The sequence below is a fragment of the Nanorana parkeri genome, unplaced genomic scaffold, assembly GCF_000935625.1.
Source record: "Nanorana parkeri isolate BGI_ZX_2015 unplaced genomic scaffold, ASM93562v1 scaffold53, whole genome shotgun sequence".
Taxonomy (NCBI): Eukaryota; Metazoa; Chordata; class Amphibia; order Anura; family Dicroglossidae; genus Nanorana; species Nanorana parkeri.
In genome coordinates, this window is record NW_017306321.1 from 2098562 (window position 1) to 2117825 (window position 19264).

Genomic DNA, 19264 nt, shown 5'->3' on the forward strand with positions numbered 1-19264 from the left:
ATATATATATATATGATCTAGAACTAAGTAGAAAACAAGCTTTTGTGCAGCAGAAAGGCTCAGAGGAGTGACTCACAGAGAATTCTAAGGACGGATGTACAAGCTCCATTCAATACCGTCCACTTATCGGAAAGCATTGCGACACAACAAGCGGTTTCGAGTGGTGCTTTAGCACAATGAAGCTCAGCCCTGAGTAGCACTTCAGGTATATTAACAGCATATGGATTAGAGAGGAGAACTCGGGATGCATAGAGATCGGATGATAAGTAATATTAGTCAGGCTATTGACTGTCTTATGTACCATTGGTAATGTATGTACCTTGTCATTAGCTAAGAGCGGCTGGAACTTTGTATTACCAAGCCCGTGCCCCGTGGGTGGATATTTGTATGCTGCTAAGGGTTGGCTTGGCCTGCAGCTGATACAGTGAAGTGGACGATTCTAGGAAAAATACAAATCAATCAAGAGAACAGAGATCTATTCCTGTCTGCATTTTGTTCTCGCTTTTGGACAGAAAGATGATGACAAACATCGATGTTTAGCTTGATATGACCTCAAAGGCCTTGACATGATGGACATGCCATGATGACCCAAAGACTCGGTCAATGACTCAGAACTTCTCTCTGATTAAAGCCAAACTCCATTAAAATGGAGCCATTTAAAGCAGAACTCCGAACAAAATGGTTCCTAATCCTTGCACATGGGACTACCTCTGCACTGGAAGGGTTAAGTGTTCGTTTGTGTTTAGTTATACTCATCCGATCCTCTGAGCTAACTTGCTCTTAGACTCAAACTTTTTTCAGTAATGAACCAAAATCAAACAAATATACATTGTCCAGCAAAATATTTCTTTACATTTTTGCCTAAGCACTTACAGTCAGGTTTCCAAACAGCTCCAACTCTCTCAGCTCGGCTTTCCTGTCTCCAGCAGCCGTCTATCTACTAGCTTAGAGAAGGCAGGAAGGTGGAGAGGGGAAGTGTGTTCGTGGAGTCACACACCGCTTACTAGCACACACAAGGGTGACTCCATAGGACCCCAGTACAAAGGCTCCTCCCCATTCAGGAACTGATGATAGTAAATATGTTACTATCAGTGTCTGAATGAATGGGGCGGAGCCTCTGTACTGAGTGCTTCCCATTCATTGAGTGCTGAGGCTGCTGAAAAAGAAATTGAGGATTTGGTGTTCTCAATTTCTGTTCTATTTTAAAAGGCAAATGTCAGGGGTCTGTTTAGACCCCTAATATTTCCCCGTAGCCCCCCCCCCAACAGTAAAAAATAATAATAATGAAAATGTTTTTATTTAAAAGAAATAATAAAACATGTAAAAAAATATTTTATAAAACTGAAAACTGCCCCCACACACACACATATTATTAGACATGTGCGAAGACTAAAAATGAATTTCACATGAAATGAGCAAAAACGTAAAACGTTTTCATTCGTTTCATCAAACAAAACAAATTTTTATGCTATTTTGGATTCAGCCATTGGCGTGTTATGGAGGCAGCGCGCGTGACGTCATATAACACCGCACGTGTTGGGCGCCGTCTTCTTGGTGTATATCTAGGTATTAATTTTACTATTTATTTTCATTTTTAAAAACAATTTCAAGATGGTGGGGCCTATATCGGCGTGTGACATCACCTGACGCCATGCATGCATGGCGTCATGTAACGTCATGCGCCCTGCCTCCAAGATGGTGGCACGCATTCACAAAACACGCCGGTGGCTAACATGGCCGCCGCACATTCTCAAACAAATTATTATGTGCCTGAATACATTTCTCGTATATTCGGACATATAGTAATTCATTCATTTACATGTAGTCTGGGTTTTGTGTTCTGTTCTTTATTTTTACTTTTCTAGATGCACTTACTTATAAAAAGGATCGGCATGACATCCTGACACTTTATTTTTATAGACTCTATTGTAGTTTGACATTTATTGTTTGCCTTCTGTTGTTTTATTTGATAACAATACTTATATTGTGCCTACAAGTTTAATACCTTTGAATAAAAGTTTTATTTTTATCATACTTTTTAATATATGTTTGTTTGCGGCTTAACAAAATCGGAGTCTTTAAATGGTGCGGATAGTAGGACAAATGGGTGTGGTTACTGGGGGTGTGGCCACTGAGGGGTGTGGTCACTGAGGGGCGCTGTAAAGCTTTCTCGCACAGGGCGCCTAAAGGCCTAAGGCCGGCCCTGGATGTACGGTTGAAATCAGCTGTACTGAGCCGGAGTGAATATCCGAACGTAGTGAATAGACGAACATATTTCGTCTCACTTCACTTCGCCTCGGTTATTCACTCGGCTGCCATTGGCAGTTTTGTGAATAACCCCTTAAAACGTTTAAACATCGAGGAGCAGCATCCATTGTAAGAGATTTCAGCAGCATTTGAAACAGCTTAAAACCCTTTTGATTTTAATATCACTTTAAGATAATTTCTGGATACTTACAATAAACCTTTGTGGACAATACCTTTGGGCTGAGTATAAATTTTTGGAGTTTTTCAATAATTTTATATTGTTATTTATCTTATAGTTTATGGAGATCCCATGCATTTTTTTAATGTTGTGTCATAGACTTTGCGCTGGCGTTTTTCCACTAGTGCTGCACAATGGTTGTATCCATTTTTCTGATCAATGGAGCGGCTCGAAAAGATCAAGAAGGAAAGGCTCCCGCTTTTGTGTGTTTTTGTGTGTTCTGGCAAGGTAGTCACACACATTACCATAGGGCAGCCCAGTCATTTCAATGAACTGCCCTATGGGTGACAAACGCGGCAAAGAAGCTCATGCAGCTACATCCCGCTTGCCGCATTTAGGGTGCCATTAACAATGATGGCACCGCAAATGCAATTTTGCGCACACTTGCACGCATGGCAAGTGTGTACAGTGCCTAAAATGTAATTTAATCCTAAGCAGGGGTGTCCCTTGACTTGTCACCATCTGAGGCCCGGTGGTGGGCTGTGGATTAGGGTGCGGATGGGGGTGGTGGTAATGGGGCGGGGCGGATATTGCAGGGGTGGTGGTTGATGTGGATGGTGCACGTTACTGGGGGGGTAATGGGGCGGTGCAGATGTTGCAGGGGGTGGTTGATGTGGATGGTGCACGTTACTGGGAGGGCATGCAGATGGTGCTCGTTACCTCGGATCTGGCTCCAGCTCTGTCCGGTGTCTCACCCAGCTCACTGATGTCACTGGTTGCCAGGAGCTGGGCAGGCCGCCAGCCAGAGCGTCATAGGGACACTCTGGCGGGAAAGGCCCCCAACGTGACACAAATTGATGCGACCTGAGGCCACCGCCGCAGGCCGCCTCATTATAGGGGTGGCCCTGCTCCTGAGCACATGACAGAAAGTCACCTTTTAATAGTGTTTTTTTCTTCACAGGAAAGCTTGTAGTTAACAATTTATATTGTCTGGCCATCCAGATACAAACACTGCCTGGTCAAAATATCTATCTTTGTGTAACATCATTTGAACAGTGCTTTTGCCTCGAGCCGCACAATTACAGAAGATTTGTGCAATTCCTTTATTTGTGTGCAATGGCCACTTTTATAGATGCCAGCACATTTTGCCAGCAGATGCGGGGCGAATGTAGGTAGGCAGGCAAATGTGCCTGGAGTTACCCCAGGCTTTTACAAACATTAAGGGGTAGGCAAATTCCGTCCCTCCAGCTGTGGTGCAACTTTTAAATCCCATTAGGCATTGCCAGACTCTGGCAGCCACAGGTATGTCTCCCAGAGACATATACATGATGGGATTTGTAGTTTCACCACAGTTTGAGTGCCGGAGTTAGCCTACCACTGATATAGTTGGCCGTAATGGCTATGCTCCTGTGATTGCATGTTTCAACACTAGGGGGCACTGCAGTTAAAGTATGCCTAAAGCCAAACTATGGGGGTTATTCACAAAGCTGCCGAGGCTGCCGAGTGAATAACCCAGCCGAAGTGAAGTGTGCCGAACAACGTTCGGCTATTCACTCCAGCTAAGTACAGCTGATTTCAGCCGTACATTAGCTGCCTTCGGTCAGCCGAACATGCTCTGCATAGCCCGTACAGCAGCCCTTCAGTTCTCCGGCGGCCGAAGAGAGACGAGGGATCAGCCGAGGCTACGGTTGGATCCTTCAGCTCTTTATTGAATTACCCCTATATGTTTCATTTTGGATAGAATAGGGAAGGGTTAACCTCTTGCCGTCCGCCCGTAGTAAAAAAACGGACGGACGGCACTGCATGAATTTTTTAGCCATCTGTGTCTAGTAGGGAGATTTCCCTTCACTTCCTGTCCTGTAGACTAACACAGGAAGTGAGTGTATATCTTTCCAGTGTCCCCTTTTAGACATTTGCCTTTGGACGATTTTCTTTCTATTCCTGTTCTGGTAGCAACTAATGTTTGGATGCGGCCTGGCTTTCATTCCCGATGACCTCAAGTCTCTATGAATGTAAGATCCATCATATATCCATCAAATGGCAGAAAGGGGGGGTTATAACACTTTTTTTACTCTATCCAAAACTACCAAAAAAAGTTTTGGGTTCAGTTCCACTATAAAGCAGAACTGCACCCTCCTATCCTTTACAGCCAGGGCAGGTGTGAAGGAATATGGATCAAGAAAATGTCCTTTTCTATGTTTTAAATTGTTTTGAATTAGTTTAATTTGCTTCCTAGCTTTGTGACTTTCCTTACTCAGCTTTTAGCGTTGCTATGCGTAACCAAGAGAGATATCCTGTATTCGGGAGCGCGCCAAGGACACATCGGAGGAATGCCGAGGGAGGATGCTACAAGCAGAAGATATCTTTGACTAACCAATTAGCGAGAGACACGAGACTTTAACTAACAGTTCCTCTAGTTTGCCCAATAGTATAATAACAGAGGTGGGCATATGTGTGACGAACACTCTCCTGTTATCTGTGTATAAAGGAGAGAAACCGCCCTGAATAAAGTAGATGCGTCATAAACCTTAATCCTGAGTTTGTGATTTCTCTCCGGTGCACCGTACACAAAATAATTAGAAACAGCAGCAGACATCTTGTGTGAACCCAGTTGTGGTTCAGATCCATTTCACAGGTGCCATCTTGGCCTCTATTTGGATTGCAGTTGCCATTGTGATGCACATGTGATCAGCTGTGACTCCAATTATTTGAGGACCATAAGCCATTAAAGCCCTTCGGGTCTCATTCATCACATAGCTTCCGCCCTCTCCTATCACTCCGGTGTGGAATGTGTTAAAAATTGTCAGGTGAAAAGTTGTCTCTGCAATGAAACGTCAGTCCCACTTATGGGTTTAGGGTAATTATTATTTACCATGTAACCTCGCAGACGCTGTGGTTCACTATGGAGTCTCTGCTAAGCTCATTTCTGCAATAAAATCCAACAACAAATCTTTAATTACTCCACGGAGCATAAAAATAACTCAAATCCGCGGGAAATATCATAAAATTCGTATTTGTGCTTCACTCTATGTGAGGTCAAAATTATTTGTACTGCTAGTTTAACCTCCAGTGAAAATGGGGTACTTAAAGCGCGACTACTATCCCTTACAGCAGGAGTGGGAAAACTCTGGCTGTGATGAAACTACAAATCCCATGATGGATCTGTCTCTGGGAACCATGCCTGTGACTGTGAAAATCTTGCAATGTCTCATGGGATGTGTAGTTCCACAACAGCTGGAGGAGCTGAAGTTTGCTCACCATTATCCAACTTCAGTGCATGGAAGGTGCACAGGACACGGAGGGATGGTGGAACTCGGGGAGCAAGGAGGTGTGTGTAACACAGGTTGCAGATAAGTCTTAAAGGGCACAGGGGTTCTGCTTCAAGCAGATGTGTTGCTCGCTGTCTCTCCTCACTCTCCTGACTTTCTCGCTCTCTCTCCTGGCTGTCTCTCCTTACTCTCTCTCCTGGCTGTCTCTCCTCGCTCTCTCCCTTAGCTGTCTCTCCTCGCTCTCCCTCCTGGCTGTCTCTCCTTGCTCTTTCCCCTGGCTGTCTCTCCTAGCTCTCTCCCCTGGCTGTCTCTCCTCACTCTCTCTCCTGACTGTCTCTCCTAGCTCTCTAGCTGCCCCCCCTCTCGCTCCTCTCTCCCCTGGCTGTCTGTCCTAGCTCTCTCCCCTGGCTGTCTCTCCTCGCTCTCTCCCCTGGCTGTCTCTCCTCGCTCTCTCCCCTGGCTGTCTCTCCTCTCGCTCCTGGCTGTCTTTCCTTGCTCTCTCCTCGCTCTCTCCCCTGGCTGTCTCCTCGCTCTCTCCCCTGGCTGTCTCTCCTCGCTCGTTTTGGCTGTCTCTCCTTGCTTTCTCTCCTGGCTTTTTCTTTGCTCTCTCCCCTGGCTGTCTCTCCTCTCTCTCTGTTGGCTGTCTCTCCTCTCTCTCTCTCTCCTCTCTTTCCTGGTTCTCTCTTATCTCCCTCCTGGCTCTCTCTCTTTCCTGGCTGTCTCTCCTCGCTCTCCTGGCTGCCTCTCCTCACTCTCTCTCCTGGGTGCCTGTCCTCATTATCTCTCCCGGATCCTCGCTCTCTCCTGTATATCCCCCCAAAAAAAATTGTCGCGTAGCGCTAGAGTGTTTGGGTTTCACTTGAAGAAAAGGTGGCAGCCATATACATGGAAGGAACTTCCTATTCACTAACAGTGCTACAGAGAAGACTACAAAGCCAGCGATGGCGGCATAGCATTTCTCATGGTGACCGCTGGCTGTGCCTGCGTAATGTGCATGGAAATGGTGCCTTTTAATCCCAATTGGAAGCCGGGCCTGACAGGGTGACAACTCATGAGCACAAATGAAAAGACGTCCATGGCAGGATCAGCACAGTGGGGTTTTTTTTTTTTGGAAGATTTGAAAAGATGAAAATGATTTTTAAAGGTCGTATGAGATTTCAGTGATCGGCTTTACATCTGCTGTAATTTGTAATGACTTTAGACCAGGGGTGGGCTCCAGCACAGGGAACATGTGAATATAGGTCTACTGACTATGGCAGGCGTAGGCAAACTCTGGTCCTCCAGCTGTTGTGGGACTACAAATCCCATGAGGCATTGTCCATCCCCGCATAATAAATCTTCATTCAGTTTTCTCCTTCCTCATATTTTGTTGCTTTTTTGTAGCCGGGTCACCGAAGTAATCTATTGACATAAAGGAATGTCTTCTCTGCCTCCCATCTGCTATGAGGATCTCATTATTGGGTGTCATGGAGGAATATCTGCTATTTATCAAAGATTTCTGCTCACTCACTTCAACCTTGATGCCCACCTAGACTGCGACGCATAAAATACATAATAAAAAATTCAATGCATTCCTTTAATCGGGAAGTTTGGGAAAAACTATTTCCTACTCGAATGTACACACCGAGGGAACAAAAAAAAAAAGTCCTTTGTGCGTAATTAACTCCATGCATGCCAGTTGGACCTCCTGCAGGGAGGGAATGTGTAGAAGTGGGGGAAGGGCTTAGCTCACCCATTCATGTCCGCATGCTCCATCCTACTGGGGAGTGGAGTGTCACTTGGTAGGCTGGGTGGCCTTTTAACTCTTTTACTGCCACGGGTAGCCGAATTAGCAGTTCAAAGTACCTCAGCTCTAGCAGTGATTTTAGGTACAATTTCTCCGTAATTCTGGATTGCAAGTTTTTATAATTTTTTTTTTATTTATCAGGTGACATATCATAAATTGATATTTTTCATGAGCCGTAAAAAGTGCCCTTCGCTTTCAACATTCGGGGAAACACGGTATATATAATTATCATCATTATTAGTATTATTTATATAGTGCCAACAGTTTGTGCAGCACGTTACAACATACGGAGAGAGAGTACAATTACAATACAATACCATAACAAAGGATTAGAAGGACCCTGCTCGTGAGAGCTTACAATCTACAAGGAGTGGCAAGTGATACAGAAGGTGACATCTTGAGGGATGAGCTGATTGAAGGAGTAGATGTACAAATTTTAAGAGGAGGTGGGATAGACTTCCCTGAAGAGGTGAGGTTTCAGGGATCGCCTAAAGGCAGACAAAGTAGGAGATAGCCAGAGGTTGTGGTTGGGAGTTCCAGAGGAGGGGAGAGGCTCTGGAGAAGTCATGGAGGTCTTAATAATATCAATATACTTTACAATTAGTTTTTAAAAATTAGTATTTATAGTGAATAGACCATTTATTTATTACCTATTTTGGTGCATTGTCCTTGACTTCTGGGTGCCCCAGCACACTAAAAGAAGGAGAAAACGGATATGTCATACTTTTAAAAACACTCAAGAAGTGAACAGACACTGCTCTATTTATGGGGAACAACAACACATACGTTTTATCACATCAGAACGCGTGCATTAAAACACAACAGTGTCAATAGGCCCTAAAGGCCCATAGAAAAAAAGATGTGCATGTGCCACCGCATGCTAATGTTCATTGTAACAAATGCTGATGTACATTAAAACATGCACACGTAGGTCCCAAAGGAAATACAACATATTTGCCCCTTTCATTATTTTTTTTTCAATTTTGAATATTATTGTTATCTTTTTTGTGTTTGGTGTAGATATAAATATATTCCCTTTTCCATTCTTTACTCCCCCCCCCCCCTCTTTCTTTTGCTCTCCCATTTCAAAGAATGTTCCACATTTATCGCTGATGATGATAATTAATGGAGGTCATCTACTTGGACGGGGAGAAGTCAGCAGCTTCAGAGAACCCCTGAGGTGGCCGATGTTCTTGAAGCTTCTCAAAAAACTAGTCACCTGCTGCTCGGGATAACTTCTCTAGAAAAGCCATTCCTGTGGTCCTGACAAAAGCGGCAAAATTTTTCGAAAAAAAAGAAAAAAATTTAATATGTTATGTCATATTAATGGTAACGCCAAAAGCCTAAACCCCCAGCTCTCTAGGGCATTCTTGATCTCACCTTTCCATAAGAGGATTTCACCATTCGCACAATGTGAGAAGCACACAGATTGACCTCAAGTGTATTTCCACTTTTTCACTCAAATTTGAGAACCCCCCTATATGTTTGTTATATGTTCCCATTCACACAGCGTACCGAAAAATAGAGATGCACCGATACCAAGTACTGTACTCGGTACAAGTACATGTACAGATACTTTTCCAGCTCCAGGACTAGACTAGAGAAACATTTAAAAGTTAGGAGGCCGCTGTCATTTGTAAGGAGCACACGGAGCTCCTGGGATTTGTACATCTCTGCTGTAACCGATACCAGTTTTTCAAGTACAAATACTGATACTTGTCCAAGTCATCACAGATACAGGTACTGATACATTTTTGTTTATTGTCATGTGACAGTTTTTCTAAAACAATACAAACGAATGATTTCAGGACAGTGGTGGAGCGCCAGAGCCAGGTCCCAGCTGCAATCCTCTGCAACCCTGGTAGTTCTCATGAAAATGCCAAGTATCGGCACTGGTATCTGAACTGGTATCGGTGCATTTTTTTTTCTGCTTGCGCCCGCCCCCTAGCGTGCGCGCACGGGCAGAAAAAACCTGTGCACTGCAGAGAGCCGTTACCGGCTGTTTCACATATAGCCAAAGTCAAAGTACCGCTGCGCTGAATACTGAAAAATGGCCTGGATGATAAGGAGGTTTAACACCGCTGACTTCAAGTGGTTAACATGCAATGCTTCTAAGGGGATTGTTCACTATTGAGCCGAATGTTACAGCCGTAGCTTTGGCTGATCCTTCGGCTGTTTTCGGCCGCCGGAGCACCGAAGGGCTGCTATACAGGCTATTCACAATAGCCCGTACAGCAGCTAAAGGCGGTCGAGCTGCTCAGCCGTGCTAAAGGCCGGCCGTTCGGCTCGCTCCGCCCAGTTGCAATGACAGATCAGCATCCCCCAAATGACCTGGGGACGCTGATCTGTCATTAAAAAGTAACAACTGGGTGGAACCGGCCGTGGCGTCACAGCCGCCTCTGCTCAGTTGTTATTTATTGGCCGGGACCTGCTAGAAGACTCTGGCAAGTGCCGGCCTATAGAAAGCAATTGGGCGGAGCTAGCTGTCATGGCTAGCTCCGCCCGTTTGTTTAAAAAATCTTTATTATCATTTTTTTTCTTTAGAATATGTTTACTAATTTTTTAATTTTCCAATTTATTTACATTTTAAAAATAATTTTTTTACTCCTCCCCCCCCCCCCCCTTTTTTTTTTTTTTCTTTTGGGTGATTTAAAAAAAAAAAAAATTTTTTTCCCCCCCCCCCCCCCCCCCACTTATTTTCTATTCTGCTTGGCGGCATTCGGCTACTCACTTACTGCCGTTAGGCCTCTTTGAGAATGGGGCGAACGGCAGCAAGTGAGATGCCGGAGCTTCGGCTCAGCTGATCGAGATGTTGGATCAGCTGAGTTGAAGTCGATGTATGACTGATTTCAGTCGATGTACGGCTTCGGCTGGGTCATTCACTCGGCTTGCCTTCGGCAGCTTTGTGAATAACCCCTAAGTCTTTAGTTCTTTGTTAGGACAGACAGTGTTCAAATCTAGTTTACAACTGATAATGAGATCTGCCAGCACAGTGCAGAAAATGAAAAACAAATGTATTTATGATGAGATATTAAATAATACCGTGTTTCCCCGAAAGTAAGACATCCCCCGAAAATAAGACCTAGTGTCTTATTTCGTGCAAAAAAAAAAATAAGACACTGTCTTATTTTCGGGGAAACACGGTAGATTATTATTATTAACATAGAATATGTTCTAAGTGATACGTGGTGGGAATTATCTGTAAACAAGCAAAACGAATTAAAGGAATGATGGGGAAGGATGGAAGGAAGGGGAAAAAGAATGGATGGAAGGAATGATGGAAGGAAGGGGGAAATGGAATGGAAGGAAGGAAGTAAGGAAGGGGGGAAATGAATAGAGGGATAAGGAAGATAGGTAAGAAAGAAAAAAACAAAGAAAGAGAAATGGAATGGAAGAAAGAAAGGGGGAAGAAAGGATTGGATGGAAGGAAGGTAGGTAGAAAGAAAGAAAAAAGGGAAGGGGAAAAAAAAGAAGGAAGGAAGGGGAATTCCCAGGTCTGGATACTTGCTGTGGCCATTGGCTGCTGGGTTTTTCATATATTTTATATAATGGATAACGTAACAGAAGGAGCTGGCACACACTGAGGTGGTCAGAAACAGATTTGGAAATTTATGGCAGGGAGATCTCAATATTAAGATAATTTAGGACTAAATAAATTCAAGGGGTTGACTCTTACAGCATGCTCCACGCCTAGCTAAAATATCACTTTTGGGTGGATGGACCCCTTTAGGAGTACAAAATAAGATTGCGTGGGCACTTTGAGGTTGGTATGTACAAACTAGCATTCCCAGGAAAAGGGAAAACCTGGAACTCTCTAGAGCTGCCTTGCTCAACTAGGGTTCCATGGAACCTATGGGGTTCCTCCAGAGGTAGCTAGAGGTTCCTTAGAGTGACATTAAATCAGGAGTTAAATCTTCAAAATGCATTCAAGTACCTTAGCTATTACCAAGAATGTATCTTATTTGTGTATCACTCGGCTGTAGGTCCTCAAATCATCTCTGAATTGGTGCGGACACTGTCCTTCCTTCTGGAGGGGGGTTACTTTTGTTCCCCATGGTCCCTGTGTGTGCTGTAAAGTAGTCACCGCTCCAAGCTCACTCCCGGGATGGACTACAATCTCTATACAAATGAGTAAACTAAACTGAGATTGTAGTCCATCACGGATAACCACTGATACTAATGATCTTTTTAGCTATCTGTTAGGAGGGCATTCTTCTCACTGGCCACTGATGTAAGGAACATTCTTCCCACTGACCACTGATGTAAGGAGCATTCTTCCCATGGACCAACACACTAATGTACTGTGAGTTTATAGATATATAATTGTTGTCAGGGACTCCCTGAAACCTGAAAGCTATTTCATGGGTTCCTCCATGTTAAAAAAGTTGAAAAGGCTGCTCTAGAGACAGCTGGCCACCAACTGTGACACAAAGACCTGTCACGGGGAATAAATGCAGTAGGGTTGGCTGGTGCTAGGACCCAGCAGAGAGCCTGTCCCTACAGGTAGATGTGAGCCTGCTGCTACAGTTTCAGCACTGTCTGTGTCTGATCCATTCATTGCCTCCCAGGGAAGGAGATTGAATGTTCCTGTGCCCTGAGCAATGGGACTAGCACAGTGCATGCACCATCTCAGGAGTAGGACAACATTGCTCTGAACAAGCCAGACTGTGATCTGCTAAGGATGGGAATCTATGGGACGACTCACATTTCTTATGGTGCTTTGGGGATAATATACATTGCAGCTTTAGGCAACTTGGCAGCAACTTCATCCGAGTTTTCAGGTAGGAAACGTGCTCAGGTTCTTTCTCTTTGCAGTCCCTCTTGAGGGAAGGGGATTTCCTTTAACATCACAATGCACTAGGCTGGATTTCCTAAAGGAGCACAATGTTTACTGAGCCCAGGAAAGCTCAATGATCCAATCATGCGCAAAGGAAATTCCTATTTATTGTTTAAATCCAACTTCATGTGATTGAGTATTTAAACTGAACACAGCTTCACCGGGCTAAGTGATGGCAGTAAAACAACCGTATTGTGTCTAGTTACTGTAATTCTGCATCTGTTGGAAAACTTTCCAGCAACTTATTTCCTTCTTACCATTTCCTAGTGGCTGCAGACTCTGTATTTAAAATTTCTATACTGGTTATGAACCTCTGGTGCCAACCTACCTGTGTGGCGTATCTGTTACGGTGGTCATGTGATGTGGCATGTGGGAATACACATGGTGTATCTGTTATGGTGGTCATGTGATGTGGCATGTGGGCATACACAATAAGATTTTGATTGGTTAATTCTTTCCCCAGTTTAGCCAACAGCCATATGATTACCATCCCACTGGATATAATTAGATTAATCAATAAAGATTGGTCCTCTATACGCAACTGTAAATCTTTTCAAACTGGCAAATTAATATCTTACTGAGATCTGTGATTGGGGTCCTCGGTTCGTGAACATGAACACACATTCCTAAGGGCCCATTCGCACCTTTGCGTTTCAGTGCAATTTATACCTGAAATCAATGGATAGGGCATGAAAACGCATGTCAACACACATTGCCATGCATTTTAATGCATGTTGCAATGCAGTTTACATTGCACATCAATGTGTGTCATAGTCTATGTCAATGTATTACCGTGCAACATGAGGGGTGTTGATGTGCGCTTTGATGCCCATTGATGTTCATTGATTTCAATGGAATATGCATCGGGCAAAAATGGAAGGGTTGAAACCAGCCCAAGCTGAGCGATACATAACAAGTGGGCTGCCTGTGTTAGCTTGGTCATATATATATTTAGGTTTTCTTTAGTTTTTACCTCTAATTCCATTATAGGATAGGTTCACATTGACAGAAAATGTGCTTATGGTGTAATGGCAATGTTTAATAAAGTAGAAATATTGGAAGCGATGGGAATCATTTTCATATATATAGCTCCCAGTACCAGCATGGGGAGACTGGTGCTTCTAACCAATTGTCTCATTATCTCTTTAACTCATTCATATGGTGCCATGATATTCTACAGATGTTTACAGAGAGCATTGAACCATTAATGTCCATCCCTACTGCCAAAGGTATTATTGTCCCTACCTCACTCATACACATACAGCATATGGCTAGTTTGGGTGGAAGCCAATTAACCTCTCGGTATGTTTTTGAACTATGGGGACAATCCATAATAACATAGGAAGAACATATACACTAACAGTGACTTTGGTGGGAATTGAAAGTGCCAACCATATTTATGGTGGTCGTCATTTTTTCTATCCTATCTTTCTATCTATCTATCTATCTATCTATCTATCTATCTATCTATCTATCTATCTATCTTCAGTCATCATCAAGTTGTCTCCAAATACACCCCAACTTATGTAAGTGATGTTCTATATTGATGGTGTAACATTATGGGTACAGGGCTTTCAAGTCATGTAATGCACATTGGAAACATACAGTAAATTAATATTACCTGTTATGGTGTAAACCAATAAGTAATAGTGTCTAATTGTCTATTTATTGGTCTAATAATATAGTGTTATGTAGGCAGCAGAGGACTGTATAAAGATACACAAACTGGTTATTTGGTCTGAAACTGGTTATTTGGTCTGGTGCTTAAATACCTAAATGATAGACTAAAACTGTTGTGTAATGTTTACTGGGGCCAGATAAATACTAAGAGACAGCCATCCTAAAGTACACCTATGTTAAAAAAAAAGTATATTTGAACTAAGTGAGCATGTAGAGAATGCACCTTTAGTTGCAAGAGCATACCTGTAATTGTGACTAAGGCCTGGTTCACAGCTGTACGTTTTGTAGCGCGTTCAACGCTCTTCGAACGCTCTACAAAACGCTCAAACATGAAAATCCCATTGTTTCCTATGGGTATGGTTCACACCTTGCCGTATTTCAGCCCGTCTGAACGCGCTAAAAAACGGCCTACGCCTGAAAAGGTACATGAGCTTCTTTGCGGCGTTTTTGTCCCGCATGTCTATTGGGATACAGCCAAGTAGCCCTTGGAAACGCGCGTTTGTTGCACGTTTTTTTACCGCGAATCGCGGTAAAAACGTGCGTCACGGTGTGAACAGAGCCTAACACACACACCTCCCTGTTCAATAGGTTGTGGCAGGGGCAGTCCTCACCTCATAGCTACAGATCACAATAGAGTGTGGAATGCCCCTGCTGCAATTGATTGGGCCAGGAAGAGGGGGGGGGGGGAGGCGGAGGGGGGGGGGGGGGGGTGTCAGTTACAGTTTTGTGTGGGCTTGGGTGAACTCAGGCGCACTGGGGTCACAGCAAGCCCCTACACATCAAAACTGAAAACCACTTAGAAGCACTATTGCAGACTCGTTAAATGCCTTGCACAAACATTGACTTTCTGAAAGTCAGCATTTGCATATTCTTAGAATGCCCTTCCTCTAAATATGCTTGGAGTACTGCATTATGGGAAAGGGGAGGAGGGAATGCCTTCTTTTCCTACTATACAGGTGAAACTCGAATAATTAGAATATCATGCAAAAGTAATTGCAGTAAGTGCTGCAAAAGGGGCCCAAACCAAGTACTGAGTACATATGCATGCTTGTACTTTTCAGAGGTCCGATATTGTTCTATGTACAATCCTTGTTTTATTGATTGCATGTAATAATCTACTTTTTTGAGGTTGTGGATTTGGGGTTCTTGGGGTTTTCATGAGCTGTAAGCCATAATCATCACAATTATGACAAATCACGGCTTGAATTGTCTTGCTTTGCATGTAATGAGTCTATCTCATATATTAGTTTCACCTTTTAAGTTGCATTAGTGAAATAAAGGAACTTTGCACGATATTCTAATTATTCGAGTTTCACCTGTATATTCCAAATGCCAAACTGTTTTGGGGTTCCCCAATAAAAGGGGACTAAGGTACGTTCTTGCATTTCATGGTACATAGGAAACAACCTCATTTATAGATTAAATTATTTTTATGAAATGCTGGTTTACTCTGAACACTATTAGTTGTTTTATGTTACTGAGATCTGTGTACACAAATGCAATATTTCCAAAAGGACCCATACAAACAGAAGAAAAGCTGGCCACACGCCAGATTCCGCTAGGATAGTATATTGATGCTTGTACCACATCACGGGTGTCCTGCCCAAGGTTCAACCCCCGGACACGTTTTACCCAATTAAAGAATTGGTCATAAAGATCTTTTTGACTAAGCCTGCGTTTGGATGAAACATGTCACAAAGGGCACAACATGGGACGTACAACAGTGATGTGATACAAGCTTCAATAAACTATCCCAGCAGAATCCACTGTGTGGCCAGCTTTTCATCTGTTGGTATGGGCTCATATTGGAGCGTGGATGTGCTCCCAGTGGCAAGCACCCGGCTCATTCCTTCCCTGCTTCTTTTGTATTATCAGACAAGTAACTCACATTCATCCATGCTTGCCACCTTTTTGAAGTAGTCTTCATAGGAAAACTTCACTTTAAACCCTGATACTATTATCCCCATTTTAACCACAATAAAAATGACTTGAATGTATGCTTTTGGCAATTTGCACAGGTGCTCTAACCTCTAATCTCTCATTCTGTATCACTGTCAGCAATCTTTAAATCTGCAAGGATGTTCCACAAAGCATTGTTTAGGTAACTGTCAGGTGTGCACGCACTGGGGTGTTAAAAAGATAAGCCGCACTATACTTGATAGGGAAAGAGTGGAATGGGATGTGTGATCACATGGTTTACAAAGCACATTGGTGGAAAACATGTCTGTAGTTTATTTAGAAAAACTAGAAATGAACATTTTGCATAAAAAATGAATCAAGTTTTGGAATCTGTCACTGAATGAAGAATGACGAGTATAAGGAAAGCTTTATTCAGCGGAGTAACTATAGTAATAGCAAACAAGAAAAGAAGGGGTCACTTGCACTCCGGTATGCTCATCAATACGCCTTTATTGACTCATGCTTCGTATTACTTAACATGACATGTCGGGGCCATGCAGGATCCTCTTCATCAGGCAAAACAGTGATGCTTGATGAAGGGTACCCTGTGTGGCCCAGAAACATTGTGTTATGTGATACTGAGCATGCAATAAAGGTGTATTGACCAGCATACTGGAGTGCCAGTGACATTTGTCACTGCTGCACCCACCCATTCCAAAGGGACTTACCGGTCAGTAGTGTGATGAGACTTGGACATTAATAGCCATAGCAACCCACGTGGCTGCTATGGGGCCTGGGAAGGAGGGGTTATGTTGAGGCAATTTAAATGTAGAAAATCTGTGTACATGTGAGGATAACACATATCCATCACATTATTATTAAGAATTACTCTGTTTGCTCTTGACACTGACCCCATACCCACTGTGACATTTCCAATCAAGAAGAGCTGATGTTATAGTGCAGAAGGAGACTTCAGAATCTCCGTCACTGGTCACAGATCCCTTTTGCAGGCTGTGCAGTAAGGGGATTTCTTTAGCTCTCTTTGTTGTGTAGATCTATTGCCTTCAGAACTTCTAGTCATCTCGGCCAGCACTGAAATTATTAAATTAACCCTGCTTGTAGTTGAAAGAAGTTTGCAGTAGGCGTTCTAGCATCTATATCATAATCATAATATAAGAAAAAAGTGGCGTTCTTCCCTTCACATCAAAGTCCCCCTTTACATCAGAGCCCCCCTTTACACTAGGATCCCCCTCCTATCACATCAGAATTTCCTGTTTCACATCATAGCCTCCCTTCACATCAGAGTCCTACCATCACACTAGAAGCCACATCTGCAGCAGCATGGCAGAGGGCAGGAGCAGACCTGGACAGAGGAAAATGTCCATCTTTTTCTGAATGGGCCCCACCTTCCCTGGATCAGTGTCTTTTGTTTCTAAGGTGCTGGTGACCAAATTTCGAGGCACCCCTTAGACTTAGAGGATGCCAGCCACATTGGCTGATTTGTTCCAAATCAGCCAATGTGATTTGTCTGGATTTGTTTTCTCATTTTGTCTCTCATAGTTGAGGTCTACCTATGATGCCAAATACAGGCCTCTCTCATCTTTTTAAGTGGGAGAACTTGCACAATTGGTGGCTGACTAAATACTTTTTTGCCCCACTGTATACTCATGCAATGGAGAAAATTCTGTTTTATATTCTGTTTTGTATGTTATTGTACCTCTTTCTTTTTGTTATATGCAAAACTCAAAATAAAGAATTAAAAAAAATAAAATAAAATGGGACATTTTGCTGTTCCAGTGATGTCTGAAAACACGGAATGTAGAGTCAGATGACAGAGCTGAGGTGTAGATAATTATAATAGAGCGGAATAATCTTCACACAGTTCATTATGTCATTACCCTTAATGCCTCCAGCGAGACCCCATTTCCCGGCACTGAGACCCTCTCAGGAGACTATGCACTGACAGCTACAAAACGTATTATCCATTTCCAAAGGGAACCTATTTGCAAGGGAAATAGCAGTTCCCAAGCATCACAACAACATGCAGCAAACAATAAGCCTATTACTGGGCTTTTTTTTTCCCTGGACGATACAGCATTTGCATTTTGCAGGGAGATGTGCCTTTGCTTAGGAATTTAAAAAGAAGGTGCTCTGAAAGGAAGCAAAAGTTTAGAATACGGGATTTGTAAATAATCATAGCCCGTAGGCCGGCCACAAGGGACAGAGGCCGGACTGGAAATCTTAGTCTTTTCATGGAGCCCCTATTCAGCACTGAAAGAAGGAGAGAGAAGGAGTCTGTCTTGGGTAAAATTTGTGCATAGCCCATGGTAACGTTGACTGGTTAAAGTGTATGTCCAGCCAAAACTGTTTTTTTCTTAGTTTTTGATAGTGTGGGGAAGGGTTAGAGGCATTGTTGGGTTTTTACTGCTATCCCGGGCTTTGTTAGCGAGATGTACCCTCACTTCCTTTCCTGCTGACAACACTTTACCAGACAGGAAGTAAGTTGATCTCTCTAACTTCAGGACCCCTGTTAGATTTTTTTCTATTTCTGTCTGTGTCCTTATTGAAGATTTTACTCTCACTTCCTGTCTAGTGAACCCCAGCACAGCAAGTTAGAGTAAATCTCTCTAATGGAGTCCCAAATGACAGTAAAAACCTGAGAGGAATTCTAACCATTTCCAATCAAATGGAAAGTTTTGCTTGACATACATGTTAAGTCCGCGTTCACACCTAAGGCATTCCATGAACATGCATCAAACATGGGGAAAAAAACATGCCCTTTGACGCGTGATCACGGAACATGTACAAACGTGCAGCGTGCTTGCAGTGCCATTGCTCCCCAAATGCAGCCGGGAAAACGCACGGGACGCATGTAGTAGAATCTGCTACATGAGTTACTTTCCCATGCCTGTTGCACGTGCAGCAACCATTGAAATCAATGGGGACACATGGCAAACACGAGAAAAAACAAATGCGTGTGAATGTGATGCTTGTTCGCGGTATGCCTAGGTTTGAACAGGGACTAAGATGGAGAAATCAATTAGCTCATTGGTCAGTGAGTCTGATCTCGATAAGATAATACATATTGGTTGTAGACATCTTCCCTGGAAATCATAAAGAGTGGAAGAGTGGAAATTCATTAAAGTTAGTGCGACAAAAGTCACAACATGGAAGTATGTGCATGAATATGTCACAATTAGGTGGGCGGCATTGAGGCCACAGTGCACATACTGGACACTACATCTTCAGTGCCTATTCATCTCCCCGGCTGCACAGTGTCATTGGTTGCTAGGATGCTGTTGGCTGCATAGCATCATTGGTTGCTAGGATGCGGTTGGCTGCATAGCATCATTGGTTGTTAGGCTGCT

The 19264-nt window shown here is 43.2% G+C and overlaps 1 protein-coding gene across 1 annotated transcript in view; it reads left to right on the forward strand.

The window, feature by feature from the left end:
• The first annotated feature begins 12127 nt into the window (after positions 1 to 12127).
• EVA1A (eva-1 homolog A, regulator of programmed cell death) overlaps positions 12128 to 19264 on the forward strand; it is a 278261-nt gene continuing 271124 nt past the window's right edge. The window contains exon 1 of the mRNA XM_018575472.1: positions 12128 to 12261. Within this exon, the coding sequence (XP_018430974.1) occupies positions 12162 to 12261 (100 nt within the window). The 5' untranslated portion in view covers positions 12128 to 12161. The remainder of the gene's footprint in view (positions 12262 to 19264) is intronic.